The sequence below is a fragment of the Anomaloglossus baeobatrachus genome, chromosome 2 (genome assembly GCF_048569485.1).
Source record: "Anomaloglossus baeobatrachus isolate aAnoBae1 chromosome 2, aAnoBae1.hap1, whole genome shotgun sequence".
In the NCBI taxonomy this organism is placed as follows: domain Eukaryota; kingdom Metazoa; phylum Chordata; class Amphibia; order Anura; family Aromobatidae; genus Anomaloglossus; species Anomaloglossus baeobatrachus.
In genome coordinates this window covers 250,911,856-250,929,833 of record NC_134354.1, presented here as the reverse complement: position 1 = coordinate 250,929,833, position 17,978 = coordinate 250,911,856, and the positions used below count along the sequence as shown (strand labels likewise).

The window sequence follows — 17,978 nt, the reverse complement described above, 5'->3', positions numbered from 1 at the left end:
TAAAACTGAGGAATCCGTACTCCTACGGGAGGGTGTATAGCCAGAAGGGGAGGGGCCTTACACTTTTAAGTGTAGTTCTTTGTGCGGCCTCCAGAGGCAGTAGCTATACACCCACTGTCTGGGTCTCCCAATTGGAGCTAGAAGAAAAGGAATTTACGGTAAGTAAACAAAATTCCCTTCTTTGTGTTCTAAAGTTGTATCCAATAAATATATTTCTTCGGCGCTCCATTGGGAGACCCAGACGATTGGGTGTATAGCTACTGCCTCCGGAGGCCACACAAAGCATTACACTAAAAAGTGTAAGGCCCCTCCCCTTCTGGCTATACACCCCCAGTGGGATCACTGGCTCACCAGTTTTCTGCTTTGTGCGAAGGAGGTCAGACATCCACGCATAGCTCCACTGTTTAGTCAGCAGTAGCTGCTGACTATATCGGATGGAAGAAAAGAGGGCCCATATAGGGCCCCCAGCATGCTCCCTTCTCACCCCGCTTGTGGTTTGTAAGGTTGAGGTACCTATTGCTGGTACGGAGGCTGGAGCCCACATGCTGTTTTCCTTCCACATCCCCCTGAGGGGCTCTGAGGAAGTGGGATCTTACCGGCCCCAAAGCCCTGAGGCCGGGCTCCATCCACAGACCCATTGAACCTGCTGGATACGGAGCTGGGTACCGTTCAGGGACATGGCCCTGCACCATTCAGGTACTCTGTGTCCCCGTACACACAGGCACAGCACACTCCAGACTTGCTGGGTGTGCTAGTGCGCCGGGGACAGTAAAGGGTTACAGTCACTGCAGCCTAGCTGAGTGACTTTATGTATTGGGAATACCGCGCCGGACGCTCCGGGAGCGTCGGCGCGGCTGGGACTTGTAGTGCGCCGGGGACTTAGCGCCGACCGCGCTTTTACGGCGGCGGCGCTTATAAATCCAGTCCCCGGCTTTTGCGGCCTAGCTCCGCTTCGTTCCCGCCCCCACCCTGTCATTCAGGGTAGGGGAGAGACGCTGTACAATCAGCAGCGCCGAGGGCTGGAGCCTTATTTACATGCTCCAGCCCTCTCACTGGACACTGTGGGACGCTGGTTTCCCGCTCTGACTTGGGGCACGCCCACGGCCCGCCCCTACTCACACGAGCTGGAGAAGGACGCCGGCAGCCATTACTGCAGTCCGAGCTGAGAGAACGGACTCTGGGCAACCAGGCACAGGACTAGGGCGACCACACACCCGCTTATAGGCGGGCGGTAAGCGGCACCTGAAGTGCTGACACTAAATACCGCATTTGTCCTTTGTATTTTATGCTTACACTGCATAGGTCGCTATTTTTGGCTATATGCCCTCTTAGATGGCGACACATCAGCAGCAGGAAAGCAGGGGTGCTAAGGCACAGGCTTTCTATGCTGCTTGTATTGCACGTACTGAAGTGTTCATGTGTATTATGCTTGTATGCTATACACTCCACTGTACGGTCGCTAGTCTTGGCTATATTCCCCATAGAATGGCTAGACTACAGCAGCAGAAAAGCAAGGGTGCTGAGGCACAGGTTTTTTTCTATGCTGCTTGTACTGCAGGTGTTGCAGTGTTCATTTGTACTTATGCTTGTATGCTATACATTGCACTGTATGGTCGCTATTCTGGGCGATATTCCCCTAGATGGCTAGTCTACAGCAGCAGAAAAGCAGGGGTGCCAAGGCACAGGCTTTCTATGCTGCTTGTATTACATGTGCTGCAGTGTTCATTTGTACTTTATGCTTGTATGCTATACATTGCACTGTACGGTCGCCATTCTTGGCTCTATACTCCTAGATGGCTAGTCGGCAGCAACATATAAGCAACACAGGCTTTCGTTGCTGTTTCTACTGCAGATACTGTTCCACGGCACTGAACCCCATTGTGTGCAATGCTCCCCTGTAGCACTTGGTCAGCCGGGGTCTCTACTTGACGTGGCCAAAGGAACCACCTCTCAACCCTGTCCAAGGACAGGGACGGAGTTGCATTGGGATAGAGACTTGCAGTCCGGACAGGCCATGGGCAATCTGGATCATTGCTCCCTGGCCACCCTCATCTGGAATAAAATCGGTGCTCCGGGGGGGTCCCAGGGAGACTCTCTGTATGATGAGGCAGACGTAGCTCATCAGGACTTTGATCCTGACACCGCTCTCAATCCGGATACACCGGATGGTGACGCCATAAGGGATGATCCTATAGCGTCCATCAATGGAATGTTGGATCTTTCTCCCTCAGCTCAAACAGCAGGAGAAGTCCCATTTCAGTAGCTCAAACGTATATTGAGTATTGTTCTGGCCACGCTGACTTCAGAGAAGCAGTCCAGGAACACCACGCTTCCCAGAAAAGCGTTTTCTCCAAACGTATTAATGATACACGTTATCCCTTCCCCCCTGACGTGGTAAAGCGCTGGACCCAGGGTCCAAAGGTGGATTCTCCAATCTCCAGGCTTGCAGCTAGAGCCATAGTTGCAGTGGAGATGGGACTTCACTTCAAGATGCCATTGACAGACAGAGGGACTCTGGTTGAAATCTGTCTATGAGGCTATCGGCGGGTCGGTTGCTCCGGCATTCACAGCCGTATGGGCACCCTAAGCTTTTCAGCTGTTCTTGCGCAGCTGGTCTTGAGCACATGTACTTCTGTGCCGCAGGGGCGTCCGTAACCTCGCAATGTCTGCATTGCGACTTACCCTATTAATGCTGTCCTGGAAGGACAGTCGAGGTTTCGGTCCTTCCCAGGCTCGGGCAGGTCCCAATTGTCCTCGTCCAAAAGGGCTGAAAAGCCTCAGAGGGGCTCAGCTTCCGGCCGGGCTCAATCACGCCCAAGGAAGGCAGCCGGAGGAACCGCTACCAAGGCGGTCTCCTCATGACTCTCAGCTCTCTCATCTCTCCGCATCCGCGGTTGATGGCAGACTCGCTCGCCTTTGGCGACATTTAGCTGCCACAGGTCCCAGACCGGTGGGTGAGGGACAGTGTGCCCACGTGCACAGGACAGAGTTCTGTTCTCGTCCTCCGACTCGATTCTTCAGAACCTCCCCACCGAGCTGATGCTCTTCTGCAGGCAGAAGGAGTGGTAATCCCTGTTCCTCTTCAGGAACAAGACACGGTTTTCCTCCAATCTGGTTGTGGTGCCAAAAAAGGATGGCTCTTTCCGTTCCGTTCTGGACCTAAAACTGCTCAACAAGCACGTGGAGGCCAGGCGGTTCCGGATGATATCCTCCGCTCCGTCATTGCCTCAATGTCTCAAGGAAATTTCCTAGCATCAATAGACATCAAAGATGCTTATCTCCACGTGCCGATTGCTACAGAGCACCAATGTTTCGTCTACGTTTCGTGATAGTAGACGACCATCTTCAGTTCGTAGCTCTGCCATTTGGTCTGGCGACAGCCCCACGGGTGTTCACCAAGATCATGGCGGCAGTGGTAGCAGTCTTGCGCTCACAGGGACACTCTGTGATCCCTTACTTGGACGATCTACTTGTCAAGGCACCCTCTCAAGAGGCATGCCAACTCAGACTGAATGTTGCGCTGGAGACTCTCCAGACGTTCGGGTGGATCATCAACTTCTCAAAGTCAAACCTGTTACGACCCAATCACTAACGTATCTTGGCATGGAGTTTCATACCCTCTCAGCGATAGTGAAGCTTCCGCTGGACAAGCAGCGGTCACTACAGACAGGGGTGCAGACTCTCCTTCTAGGTCAGTCGCACTCCTTAAGACGCCTCATGCACTTCCTCGGGAAGATGGTGGCGGCAATGGAAGCGGTTCCGTTTGCGCAGTTTCATCTGCGTCCACTTCAATGGGACATTCTCCGCCAATGGGACGGGAAGTCAACATCCCTGATCAGGAAAGTATCCCTTTCACAGACGGCAAGGACTCTCTGCAATGGTGGCTTCTTCCCACCTCATTATCACAGGGAAGATCCTTCCTACCACCGTCTTGGGCGGTGGTCACGACAGACGCGAGTCTGTCAGGGTGGGGAGCAGTTTTCCTCCACCACAGGGCTCAGGGTACGTGGACTCAGCAGGAGTCCACCCTTCAGATCAATGTTCTGGTAATCAGAGCAGTGTATCTTGCCCTACTAGCCTTCCAGCAGTGGCTGGAAGGAAGGCAGATCCGAATTCAATCGGACACCTCCACAGCGGTGGCATACATCAACCACCAAGGGGGGACACGCAGTCGGCAAGCCTTCCAGGAAGTCCGGCGGATTCTGATGTGGGTGGAAGCCACGGCCTCCACCATATCCGCAGTTCACATCCCCGGCGTAGAAAACTAGGAAGCAGACTTCCTCAGTCGCCAGGGCATGGACGCAGGGGAATGGTCCCTTCACCCGGACGTGTTTCAGGAAATCTGTCACCGTTGGGGAAGGCCGGACGTCGACCTAATGGCGTCCCGGCACAACCACAAGGTCCCAACCTTCATGGCACGGTCTCGCGATCACAGAGCTCTGGCGGCAGACGCCTTAGTGCAAGATTGGTCGCAGTTCCGGCTCCCTTATGTGTTTCCACCTCTGGCACTCTTGCCCAGAGTGCTACGCAAGATCAGATCCGACTGCAGCCGCGTCATACTCGTCGCTCCAGACTGGCCAAGGAGGGCGTGGTATCCGGATCTGTGGCATCTCACGGTCGGCCAACCGTGGGCACTACCAGATCGACCAGACTTACTGTCCCAAGGGCCGTTTTTTCCATCGGAATTTCTGCGGCCCTGAACCTGACTGTGTGGCCATTGAGTCCTGGATCCTAGCGTCTTCAGGAGTATCCCAAGGGGTCGTTGCCACCATGAGACAGGCTAGGAAGCCCACGTCCGCTAACATCTACCACAGAACGTGGAGGATATTCTTATCCTGGTGCTCTGCTCAGGGAGTGTCTCCCTGGCCATTTGCATTGCCTACCTTTCTTTCTTCCTGCAATCTGGGTTAGAAAAAGGTTTGTCGCTCGGCTCCCTTAAAGGACAGGTCTCGGCGCTATCCGTCTTTTTTCAGAAGCGTCTGGCACAACTTACTAAAGTGCGTACGTTCCTACAGGGGGTTTGCCATATCGTACCCCCGTACAAGCGGCCGTTAGATCCATGGGATCTGAACAGGGTACTAGTTGCCCTCCAGAAGCCGCCCTTCGAGCCTCTGAGGGAGGTTTCACTTTCTAGACTATCACAGAAAGTGGTTTTTCTGGTAGCAATCACATCTCTTCGGAGAGTGTCTGAGCTAGCAGCGCTGTCATCCAAGGCTCCTTTCCTGGTCTTCCACCAGGACAAGGTAGTGCTGCGTCCCATTCAGGAGTTTCTCCCGAAGGTGGTATCCTCTTTTCATCTTAATCAGGATATCTCTTTGCCTTCGTTTTGTCCTCATGCAGTTCATCGGTATGAGAAGGATTTACATTTGTTAGATCTGGTGAGAGCACTCAGAGTCTACATTTCCCGCACGGCGCCCTTGCGCCGTTCGGATGCACTCTTTGTCCTTGTCGCTGGTAAGCGCAAAGGGTCGCAGGCTTCTAAGGCCACCCTGGCTCGATGGATCAAAGAACCAATTCTTGAAGCCTACCGTTCTGCTGGGCTTCCGGTTCCATCAGGGCTGAAGGCCCATTCTACCAGAGCCGTGGGTGCGTCCTGGGCATTGCGACACCAGGCTACGGCTCAACAGGTGTGCCAGGCAGCTACCTGGTCGAGTCTGCACACTTTCACCAAACATTATCAGGTGCATACCTATGCTTCGGCGGACGCCAGCCTAGGTAGAAGAGTCCTGCAGGTGGCAGTTGCCTCCCCGTAGGGAAGGGCTGTCTTCGCAGCTCTAACATGAGGTATTCTTTACCCACCCAGGGACAGCTTTTGGACGTCCCAATCGTCTGGGTCTCCCAATGGAGCGCCGAAGAAGAAGGGAATTTTGTTACTTACCGTAAATTCCTTTTCTTCTAGCTCCTATTGGGAGACCCAGCACCCGCCCTGTTGTCCTTCGGGATTTTTGGGTTTTTCTCGGGTACACATGTTGTTCATGTTGAACGGTTTTTCAGTTCTCCGATGTTACTCGGAGTGAATTTGTTTAAACCAGTTATTGGCTTTCCTCCTTCTTGCTTTTGCACTAAAACTGGTGAGCCAGTGATCCCACTGGGGGTGTATAGCCAGAAGGGGAGGGGCCTTACACTTTTTAGTGTAATGCTTTGTGTGGCCTCCGGAGGCAGTAGCTATACACCCAATCGTCTGGGTCTCCCAATAGGAGCTAGAAGAAAAGGAATTTACGGTAAGTAACAAAATTCCCTTCTTTATGTTCTATCCAAATATCTTGATTATTGTATCATTAAAATTATTAAATGTCTGATGTTCACATACACATGTTCATGTACTACAATACATTTTTCACCTAACTATAAGCAATATATGTAGGAGTTGGAGTCGGAGTCGGTGCAAGAGAAATTGAGGAGTCGGAGTCGAAGGTTTGGCTTACCGACTCCACAGCCCTGGTGTGTTCTCCGTGTGCTATCCGCGATAACACACGGAGAACCGGTGATTTGCATACTCACGAAGTCCGCGCTGCTGTCCAGGGTTCTGATCTTCGGCTCCAGCGCCGCCCACTCCCAGCTGACGCTGCTTCCGGCCGAGCGGAGGGGCGGAGATTAGCGCCCGTGACAGCACGCCCTCCTTTACACGCTCATAACGAGCGTCGGCCGGCAGGAACATTATGCAGCGGAAGAATCTGCGGGGCTGGTGGAGGTGAGTATGTGTTTTTTTATTTTAAAATTAATGACATGTGTTCTCCGGCGCGTTTCACACGGAACCGCATCCACACTACATCCGAGTGGTACGGGTGCGGGCCGTGTGACACCCGCGCTGCCGGAGAATACGTGGACATGTCAGCGTGAGAAAATCACGGACGCACGTATGTACGGAACGGACACATGTTCCGTTCCAATATACTTACATGTGTCCAAACAATAATGAAAACAGGTCCACGTGTCTCCGTGCCGCCGGTACGTGAAAAAACTGCCAAACGCGTACCGGAGGCACGGATGGGGGCGGGCTGTGTGGTGTCCGTTACTGTCCCTACTGCCGATTTACGCCGTCCCCCAACACTCCATTTCATACTTCAGGATGCCGCCGAGTGCTCCCGTGGTCCCGCGCATGCGCCGTGCGACTGTACCGGGACTGTGCAATGTGTGCAGTGTGACCGCTGGTGACGTGTTGCGCAAGCACGAGATTATGGGCGGCGCTGTGATTGTCATCAGCAAGTGCCCGCCCATAATCTCATGCCCGCCCTTTCCCCTCTGCCTCCAGCGTTCTGCGCAAGCGCTGGCCAGATGACCCGACGTCACCTCTCGTAAACGGTGGTGTCCTGCTCCGCTCCTCCCATCTATTTCCTGCTCCAGGGCAAGATGGGAAAGAGGTGACGTCGGGTCATCTGGCCAGCGCTTGCGCAGAATGCTGGAGGCAGAGGGGAAAGGGCGGGCACCGCCCATAATCTCGTGCCTGCACAACACGTCACCAGCGGTCACACTGTGCACACAGTGCACAGTTCCGGTACAGTCGCACAGCGCATGCGCGGGATCACGGGCGCACTAGGCGGCGTCCTGAAGTATGAAATGGAGCGTTGGGGGACGGCGTAAATCGGCAGGAGGGACAGTAACGGACACCAGACATCCCGCCCCCATGGATAATTTAGAAGATTTGCATACCAAAAGGTACAACTTTATAAAGTATTTAATTTGGTCTAAAAGGGGGCACAAAAACTATAGGAACCTTGCTAGAATGCAGCCCAGGAGCTGCAGAAGGGGAAACTTTTAGGTTTAAAGCAAAATTTCTGCTGACAGGTTCCCTTTAATATCATCATCACAGTCAGACATGTGTAGTGCTTGAACTACTGTATTTCTTGGATGTGGCGGCTTCAGATTTCTGTGGTGATCTTCAAATAAGTTTCCTCTGACATTACTGTAGTTTCCTGCATATTCGCATGGTCTCCTGACCTGGTCTGATACCTCACCGCTTCTGTAGCCTCAAGGGTAACCAGAACTGCAGCTGCATCCCCCTCCTCCTTGTGATATTTAGGGTAAGTTCCCACAGTGCGTTTTTCGCGGCGTTTTTGCGTGTTTTCCGGGTGCGTTTTTGGCTTCAAAACTGCATGACTTTGCTTCCCCAGCACAGTCTATGAGTTTTCATTTTTGCTGTCTGCACACAACTTTTTTTTTAAGCTGCGTTTTTGAGCTAAAAAATAAAAATATGGACATGTCAATTCTTTCCTGCGTTTTCCTGCGTTTTCCCCCCATTCAATGCATTGGAAAACGCAGAAAACCGCAGAGATCAAAAACGCAGCAAAACGTAGCCAAAAACGCACCAAATCGCGGTAAAAACGCATGCGTGTTTTGCTGCGTTTTTTTTGCCGCGGGTGCGTTTTTAGCGGCCAAAAACACAGCGTCAAAAAAACGCAGTGTGTGCACATAGCCTTACTATATTTCTCCATTTAGCCTCCTAGGCTCCCAGGTATTAGAATCGCACATTCACTTCATGTTCTCTATTAGGCCTAAGCCACACGGCATGAAAATCGGTGCGAGTGGATTGCGATAAAAAAATCGCATTCCACTCGGACCAATATTACCCTATGTGTCAGCACACATGTGCGATTATTTTCTGAGCCCTAATCGGACCGAGAAAACAATCGCAGCATGCAGCGGGTGCAATGTGATCATTGTTTCACTCACACCCATTCAAGTGTATGGGGCAAGAGAAAAATCGCACTGCACTCGCAGTACACCGGTGTACCACAAGTGCAGGGCGAGAATGGCAATAGCTGGCTACGGAGGAGAAAGGGAGATAAATCCCTCCTCTCCTCAGCGCTGGCCCGCCCCTCCACAGAGCCGGCCTGCCCCCGCAGCTGAGGTCTGCTCGCACGATCGGACCTCAGTCGCAATGACACTCGGCTCTGCTGTACTGCCAGCGTGAGCAGAGTGTCATGCGAGGGGATCGCAGTAATCCCCGTGTGGCCCCAACATTACAGTGAGGGAATTCCATGTGACATTGCCCTGAGTTCCTCTCTCTTCTTCTGTGCTTGCCATTAGAGGACCAACTGGAAATCCAAAGATTTTCGACAACTTCTCCAGACAGGAGAACGGAAAACTTGTGCAAAGGTACATGAGCCTGACGTTCTGGAGAGATTCACGGTACCCTGGTCCAGAGGCCACAATAGTGAGCACCAGGGCGCAGCAAACCTTCTATTACTCATGACATTCCTGACAACCCCTCATTGTCACATGTACTTTACACCATAATGTAATGATATCACAGGGCAGAGTAATCAGGAGAGAGAGTCACATGTAGGAGAGAATTCGCAGGGCTATGGTCCAGAGGCCGCTATGGATAAAGCCACTGGACAGGGCCCTGCAAATCTTTTTGCTGAGCTCCAGTAGACATAGTAATATACGTCATTCATGATCCTGCTGAGTTGTCTCTCGTTTGAAGCTCTGATTTTGTCACTCAGCGTTTATCATCATGGGGAAGCCACAGACCTCTCAACATCGCAGGAAGACTAAGCAGCCACAAAAGAAGCCTTCATCTTCTCAACCATCGCAAAACCCACAGCCTTCAACTTCAAAATCTCCTGGAAGCACAGGAGCAGGTCCTTCTCGGTCTCCTCAGGGTAAGATGCGTACGTCATTCCATACATCAGGTAAATTTGAAGAGCCATCAACTTATTTTACCTGGGGAGGATTGAAAAATGTGCACATTTGTATTAAATCCCAATGTGTTTACAGGCAAATACACCCATTTCTGCAGCCCTGTCCAGCCACTAGGGGGAGCACAGTGTATGCTGATGTATACAGGATGACTGAGCTCCTGCATGACTTTTTATACATTTTTATTTTATTTTTTTTGTGCCTAGTGGTCATGGCTGGTAGGTTCATTTAAGCTGTGATGTATTATTTATTACTTTTTTCCCAAACAAACTAGATAAGAAGAAGACACCGGAGGAACCAAAGAGAAAACGCTACCGGCCAGGAACAGCAGCATTGAGAGAAATCCGGAAATATCAAAAGTCAACAGAGCTCTTGATAAAGAAGGCCCCATTTGCTAGACTTGTGAGTGGATTTAGTTGTGACGACTGTTTCTCTGGGATTTCTGTTTTTAGCAACCAGTAGGAAAAATCTTATATCCTTTCATTCTTGTAGGTCCGAGAAGTATGTATGAAATATACTAGGGGCGTGCCGTATTCGTGGCAGAGCTCGGCCATCATGGCCTTACAGGAGGTCAGTATCCTATCTTAATATTAGGACATGCTAAGTAATGGGGGGCTGAGTGGGACACATCTCTATTTCTTCGGCGCTCTATTGGGAGACCCAGACGATTGGGTGTATAGCACTGCCTCGGGAGGCCACACAAAGCAATTACACTAAAAAGTGTAAGGCCCCTCCCCTTCTGGCTATACACCCCCAGTGGGATCACTGGCTCACCAGTTTTCTGCTTTGTGCGAAAGAGGTCAGACATCCACGCATAGCTCCACTGTTTGTAGTCAGCAGTAGCTGCTGGCTATATCGGATGGAAGAAAAGAGGGCCCATATGGGGCCCCCAGCATGCTCCCTTCTCACCCGCAGTGGTGCTTGTAAGGTTGAGGTACCTATTGCTGGTACAGAGGCTGGAGCCCACATGCTGTTTTCCTTCCACATCCCCTGGAGGGCTCTGTGGAAGTGGGATCTTACCGGCCTCCAAGCCCTGGGGCCGGGCTCCATCCACAGACCCAGAGAACCTGCTGGATTTGGAGCGGGAGTGCCGTTCAGGGACAAGGCCCTGCAACTTTCAGGTACTCTGTGTCCCCGGCAGGCACGGACACTCTCAAGGCTTGCTGAGCGTTATAGTGCGCCGGGGACAGTAGCGCTGTGCGCTGGGGTTAGGTCACTGCAGCTTTGCTGAGTGACGTTACATGTTGGGAACTACTGCGCCGACCGCTACTGGAGCGGCGGCGCAGCTGCGACTTGTGGTGCGCCGGGGACTTTGCGCCGACCGCGCTTTTACGGCGGCGGCGCTTCTAACTTTAGCCCCCGGCTTCTGCGGCCTAGCGCCGCTTCGTTCCCGCCCCCACCCTGTCAATCAGGGTAGGGGAGAGACGCTGCTCAATTGGCAGCGCCGAGGGCTGGAGCTTATTTACATGCTCCAGCCCTCTCACTAGGCACAGTGGGAAGCAGGCTTCCCGCTTTTCGTCTGTATACGCCCAGGGCCCGCCCCCCCTCTCCACAAGGACGCCGGCAGCCATTACACATGCGGTCTGGCTGGGGAAAGGCAGCAGGCTCTGGGAGACCCAGACTAAAGGGATTTCGGCGACCACACACCCGCTCCTAAGCGGGCGGTAAGCTGCACTTTAGTGCTGGCCCCCTAGTGCCTCAGTGTTATATTAGTGTACTTTTTTCTTGGTACCATATACATATATATTTGCACTGTAAGGTCGCTTCTTGGCTGGACACCCTGTACTGCTCTGAGGAGGCAGCAACATGTCATCCGCAAAACGCAAGGGTGCCAAGGCACAGGCTGTGTACACTGTTTGTACTGCATGTGGGGCTGATCTACCGGCAGGCTCCAAAGACTCACATTGTATGCAATGTTCAGTCCCAGTGGCACTTCGTCAGCCAGAGCCTAATGTGGTGGTAGCCCAGGCTGAGACGCCTGTGAACCCTGCCCCGGTGACGGGGACAGACTTTGCAGTTTTTGCTGATAAAATGTCTGTGACTATGGCAAAAATCCTGGAGACCTTGCAGTCCAGGCCAGTTGCTCAGGCCATGGACACTGCTGTGTCTATGCTCTCCGGTCCCCCTCAGTTGGAACTAATCCGTACTTCAGGGGGGTCTCAAGCATCACAGGCTGAAGTCTCTGACTCAGATGACAGTCCCAGGCAGCCTAAGCGAGCTCGCTGGGAAAGACCCTCCACGTCTTCACACTGTTCAGGGTCTCAGCGACAAGAGTCTCTCTGTGATGAGACTGAGGACGGTGACCAGGATTCTAATCCTGAGGCCCCTCTCAATCTGGATGCCCCTGATGGTGACGCCATGGTTAATGACCTTATATCGGCAATTAATAGACTGTTGGATATTTCTCCCCCAGCCCCTTCTGCAGAGGAGGCAGCTGCACAGCAGGAGAAGTTCCATTTCCTGTATCCCAAGCGTAAATTAAGTGCTTTTTTGGACCACTCTGATTTCAGAGAATCGATCCAGAAACACGACGCTCATCCAGACAAGCGTTTCTCTAAACGTTCTAAGGATACCCGTTATCCTTTTCCCTCTGAGGTGGCCAAACGCTGGACCCAGTGTCCAAAGGTGGATCCCCCAATTTCCAAGCTTGCGGCTAGATCCATAGTCGCAGTAGAGGATGGCGCTTCACTTAAAGATGCCAACGACAGACAGATGGACCTTTGGTTGAAATCTGTCTATGAATCTATCGGCGCGTCGTTTGCTCCAGCATTCGCGGCCGTGTGGGCACTCCAAGCTATTTCAGCTGGTTTAGCACAGGTGGATGCTTTCATACATCCAGCAGTGCCGCAAGTGGCGTCCCTAACTTCGCAAATGTCTGCGTTTGCGACCTATGCTCAATGCTGTCCTAGAATCTACGAGCCGTACCGCTATGGCGTCCGCCAATTCTGTGGTTTTGCGCAGAGCCTTGTGGTTAAAGGACTGGAAAGCAGATGCTGGTTCCAAAAAATGCTTAACCAGCTTGCCATTATCTAGAGACAGACTGTTTGGTGAGCCATTGGCTGAAATCATAAAACAGTCCAAGGGTAAGGACTCTTCCTTACCACAGCCCAGAGCAAGTAAACCTCAACAGAAAAAGTGGCAGTCGAGGTTTCGGTCCTTTCGAGGCTCGGGCAAGGCCCAATTCTCCTCGTCCAAAAGGACTCAGAAAGAACAAGGGAGCTCAGATTCCTGGCGGGCTCACTCACGCCCCAGGAAAGCAAATGGAGGAACCGCTTCCAAAGCGGCTACCTCATGACTTTCGGCCTCCTCCCTCCGCATCCTCGGTCGGTGGCAGGCTCTCCCGCTTTTGCGACACTTGGCTGTCACAGGTCAAAGACCGGTGGGTAACAGACATTCTGTCTCGCGGGTACAGAATCGAGTTCAGTTCTCGGCCTCCACTTCGGTTCTTCAGAACCTCCCCACACCCCAACCGAGCAGATGCCCTGCTGCAGGCGGTGGACTCTCTAAGAGCAGAAGGAGTCGTGATCCCTGTCCCTCCTCTCGAACGGGGGCGAGGATTTTACTCCAATCTCTTTGTGGTTCCAAAAAAGGACGGCTCCTTCCGTCCTGTTCTGGACCTAAAACTGCTCAACAAGCATGTGAACGCCAGGCGGTTCCGGATGGAATCCCTCCGCTCAGTCATTGCCTCTATGTCTCAAGGAGATTTCCTAGCATCAATAGACATCAAAGATGCTTATCTCCACGTGCCGATTGCTACAGAGCACCAATGCTTTCTACGCTTCGTGATAGGAGACGACCATCTTCAGTTCGTAGCTCTGCCATTTGGTCTGGCGACAGCCCCTCGGGTGTTCACCAAGATCATGGCGGCAGTGGTAGCAGTCTTGCACTCTCACGGACACTCTGTGATCCCTTACTTGGACGATCTACTGGTCAAGGCACCCTCTCAAGAGGCATGCCGACTCAGCCTGAATGTTGCACTGGAGTCTCTCCAGGCGTTCGGGTGGATCATCAACTTCCCAAAGTCAAATCTGTCACCGACCCAATCACTAACGTATCTTGGCATGGAGTTTCATACTCTCTCAGCGATAGTGAAGCTTCCGCTGGACAAGCAGCGGTCTCTACAGACTGGGGTGCAGGCTCTCCTTCAAAGTCAGCCGCACTCCTTAAGACGCCTCATGCACTTCCTCGGGAAGATGGTGGCGGCAATAGAGGCGGTTCCGTTTGCGCAGTTTCATCTGCGTCCACTTCAATGGGACATTCTCCGCCAATGGGACGGGAAGTCAACATCCCTGGACAGGAAGGTATCCCTTTCCCAGACGGCCAAAGACTCTCTGCAGTGGTGGCTTCTTCCCACCTCATTATCACAGGGAAGATCCTTCCTACCACCGTCTTGGGCGGTGGTCACGACAGATGCGAGTCTGTCAGGGTGGGGAGCAGTCTTTCTCCACCACAGGGCTCAGGGTACGTGGTCTCAGCAGGAGTCCACCCTTCAGATCAATGTTCTGGAAATCAGAGCAGTGTATCTTGCCCTACTAGCCTTCCAGCAGTGGCTGGAAGGAAGGCAGATCCGAATTCAGTCGGACAACTCCACAGCGGTGGCATACATCAACCACCAAGGGGGGACACGCAGTCGGCAAGCCTTCCAGGAAGTCCGGCGGATTCTGATGTGGGTGGAAGCCACAGCCTCCACCATATCCGCGGTTCACATCCCCGGCGTAGAAAACTGGGAAGCAGACTTCCTCAGTCGCCAGGGCATGGACGCAGGGGAATGGTCCCTTCACCCAGACGTGTTTCAGGAAATCTGTTGCCGCTGGGGGGTGCCGGACGTCGACCTAATGGCGTCACGGCACAACAACAAGGTCCCGACCTTCATGGCACGGTCTCGCGATCAAAGAGCGCTGGCGGCAGACGCCCTAGTGCAAGATTGGTTGCAGTTCCGGCTCCCTTATGTGTTTCCACCTCTGGCACTCCTGCCCAGAGTGCTACGCAAGATCAGATCCGATTGCAGCCGCGTCATACTTGTCGCCCCAGACTGGCCGAGGAGGGCGTGGTATCCGGATCTGTGGCAGCTCACGGTCGGCCAACCGTGGGCACTCCCAGACCGACCAGACTTACTGTCCCAAGGGCCGTTTTTCCATCGGAATTCTGCGGCCCTGAATCTGACTGTGTGGCCATTGAGTCCTGGATCCTAACGTCTTCAGGATTGTCCCAAGGGGTCGTTGCCACCATGAGACAGGCTAGGAAGCCCACGTCTGCTAACATCTACCACAGAACGTGGAGGATATTTTTATCCTGGTGCTCTGCTCAGGGAGTGTCTCCCTGGCCATTTGCATTGCCTACCTTTCTTTCTTTCCTGCAATCTGGGTTAGAAAAAGGTTTGTCGCTCGGCTCCCTTAAAGGTCAGGTCTCGGCGCTATCCGTCTTTTTTCAGAGGCGTTTGGCACGCCTTCCTAAGGTGCGCACGTTCCTACAGGGGGTTTGCCATATCGTACCCCCGTACAAGCGGCCGTTAGATCCATGGGATCTGAACAGGGTACTAGTTGCCCTCCAGAAGCCGCCCTTCGAGCCTCTGAAGGAGGTTTCACTTTCTAGACTATCACAGAAAGTGGTTTTTCTGGTAGCGATCACATCTCTTCGGAGAGTGTCTGAGCTGGCAGCACTATCATCCAAGGCTCCCTTCCTGGTCTTCCACCAGGACAAGGTTGTGCTGCGTTTTATTCAGGAGTTTCTCCCGAAGGTGGTATCCTCTTTTCATCTTAATCAGGATATCTCTTTGCCTTCGTTTTGTCCTCATGCAGTTCATCGGTATGAGAAGGATTTACATTTGTTAGATCTGGTGAGAGCACTCAGAATCTACATTTCCCGCACGGCGCCCTTGCGCCGTTCGGATGCACTCTTTGTCCTTGTCGCTGGTAAGCGCAAAGGGTCGCAGGCTTCTAAAGCCACCCTGGCTAGATGGATCAAAGAACCAATTCTTGAAGCCTACCGTTCTGCTGGGCTTCCGGTTCCATCAGGGCTGAAGGCCCATTCTACCAGAGCCGTGGGTGCATCCTGGGCATTACGACACCAGGCTACGGCTCAACAGGTGTGCCAGGCAGCTACCTGGTCGAGTCTGCACACTTTCACCAAACATTATCAGGTGCATACCTATGCTTCGGCGGACGCCAGCCTAGGTAGAAGAGTCCTGCAGGCGGCAGTTGCCTCCCCGTAGGGGAGGGCTGTCTTGCAGCTCTAACATGAGGTATTTCTTTACCCACCCAGGGACAGCTTTTGGACGTCCCAATCGTCTGGGTCTCCCAATAGAGCGCCGAAGAAGAAGGGAATTTTGTTACTTACCGTAAATTCCTTTTCTTCTAGCTCTTATTGGGAGACCCAGCACCCGCCCTGTTGTCCTTCGGGATTGTTGGTTTGTTTGCGGGTACACATGTTGTTCATGTTGAACGGTTTTCAGTTCTCCGATGTTACTCGGAGAGAATTTGTTTAAACCAGTTATTGGCTTTCCTCCTTCTTGCTTTTGCACTAAAACTGGTGAGCCAGTGATCCCACTGGGGGTGTATAGCCAGAAGGGGAGGGGCCTTACACTTTTTAGTGTAATTGCTTTGTGTGGCCTCCGGAGGCAGTGCTATACACCCAATCGTCTGGGTCTCCCAATAAGAGCTAGAAGAAAAGGAATTTACGGTAAGTAACAAAATTCCCTTCTTTGCCATCGTGCCTATAGATATGGTTGGGTGTCCAGAGACCAGACCTGCACACACCTGTATAGTGAAAATGAGGAAATATTTAACCCTTTCCTGACATTGGATGTGCTAGTCTGTCCTATATTCGGTGCTGGTGTATGGAGACAGCTTATTAGCTGATTGCTTCATTTAAGGCTTGCGATCCAAGGGGAGGTGGGGACGTGCCATTACGTGCACCGATTGAGCCCTTTGAAGCGGGCTTTACACGCTAGGATATATCTAACGATATGTCGTCGGGGTCAAGTTGTTAGTGACGCACATCCGGCCTCGTTTGACATATCGTAGCATGTAACACAAATGAGCGACTGTGAACGAGCAAAAATACTCACCTTATCGTTGCTCGTTGACACATCGCTTATTTTCTAAAAATCGAACGTCCGTCTGTGCTCCGGTTGTTCATCGTTCCCGTGGCAGCACACGTTGCTCCGTGTGACACTCCGGCAACGATGAACTGCAGCTTACCTGCGGCCGCCGGTAATGCGGAAGGAGGTGGGCGGGATGTTTACGTCCTGCTCATCTCCGCCCCTCCGCTTCTATTGGCCGACTGCTGTTTGACTTCGCTGTGACGCCGAACGTCCCTCCCCCTTCAGGAAGAGGATGTTCTCCACCCACAGCAAGGTCATTCGGGAGGTAAGTACGTGTGACGGGGGTTACAGAGTTTGTGCGACACGGGCAACAAATTGCCCGTATCGCACAAACGATGGGGGCGGGTGCGATTGCACATGCGAACGCACGAGAAATTGAAGCGTGTAATACAGCCTTAAGACACTAATTGACACAGAAGTCGGGTGGCCTGCTGAAAATCCCCATGTCTGCCATCATAGTACTCCTGATAATCCTGGACAGGTTTAAAGGGAATTTGTTAGCAGATTTTTCAATGTAATCTGATGTAGTGCATAACACAAAATTCAGCTATGTGTCTCTTATCAAGGTATCTTGTGGTGTTTACTTGCAATGTTTCTTTTAGCACCTGTTGATTATCATTGCTGTGACTAGATGGTGTGGGGGCACTTTTCCGACTCCGCCCCTTTTGTGATTATCTGCTCACTGTCTATTGACATTGTATACAGAGAGCCTGGTGTGGGCAGGACCGATCTGAGCTCTGCTGGATTGCTAAATCTAAACATCTCTGATTGTGTCAGAAGCGCTGTACCCAGTGAATAAGTGACACATTGTTGGATGCAGGGTCTATTTGTCTACAGTATGCTGCTCTATAATGTGGTAGCAAAAACCTGCTGACAGATTCCCTTTAAGGGGTTCAGTGGCAGCGATTTGTTACTTCATTGGAGATTAATGGTTTTATTATATACTACAATATCTTATGGTAAAAAGAACAAACCATTGCAGGTTCATATCTTCTAAGGGGAATAAAAAAATATATATTTCTTTGTCGCTCCATTGGGAGACCCAGACAATTGGGTGTATAGCTTCTGCCTCCGGAGGCCACACAAAGTATTACACTTAAAAAAGTGTAACCCCTCCCCTCTGCCTATACACCCTCCCATGGATCACGGGCTCCTCAGTTTTATGCTTTGTGTGGAAGGAGGCACACATCCACTCATGCATTCCCATTTTAGTCATATCGGTTGGAAGAAAAGA

At 52.1% G+C, this 17,978-nt stretch overlaps 1 protein-coding gene across 3 annotated transcripts in view; it reads left to right on the top strand.

The window, feature by feature from the left end:
- LOC142289785 (histone H3-like centromeric protein A) overlaps positions 1 to 17,978 on the top strand; it is a 72,359-nt gene that overhangs the window by 26,401 nt on the left and 27,980 nt on the right. For all 3 annotated transcript variants that reach the window (XM_075333716.1, XM_075333715.1, XM_075333717.1), the window contains 3 exons: positions 9,447 to 9,605; positions 9,917 to 10,044; positions 10,135 to 10,212. In XM_075333716.1, the coding sequence (XP_075189831.1) occupies positions 9,458 to 9,605; positions 9,917 to 10,044; positions 10,135 to 10,212 (354 nt within the window). In that variant the 5' untranslated portion in view covers positions 9,447 to 9,457. The remainder of the gene's footprint in view (positions 1 to 9,446; positions 9,606 to 9,916; positions 10,045 to 10,134; positions 10,213 to 17,978) is intronic.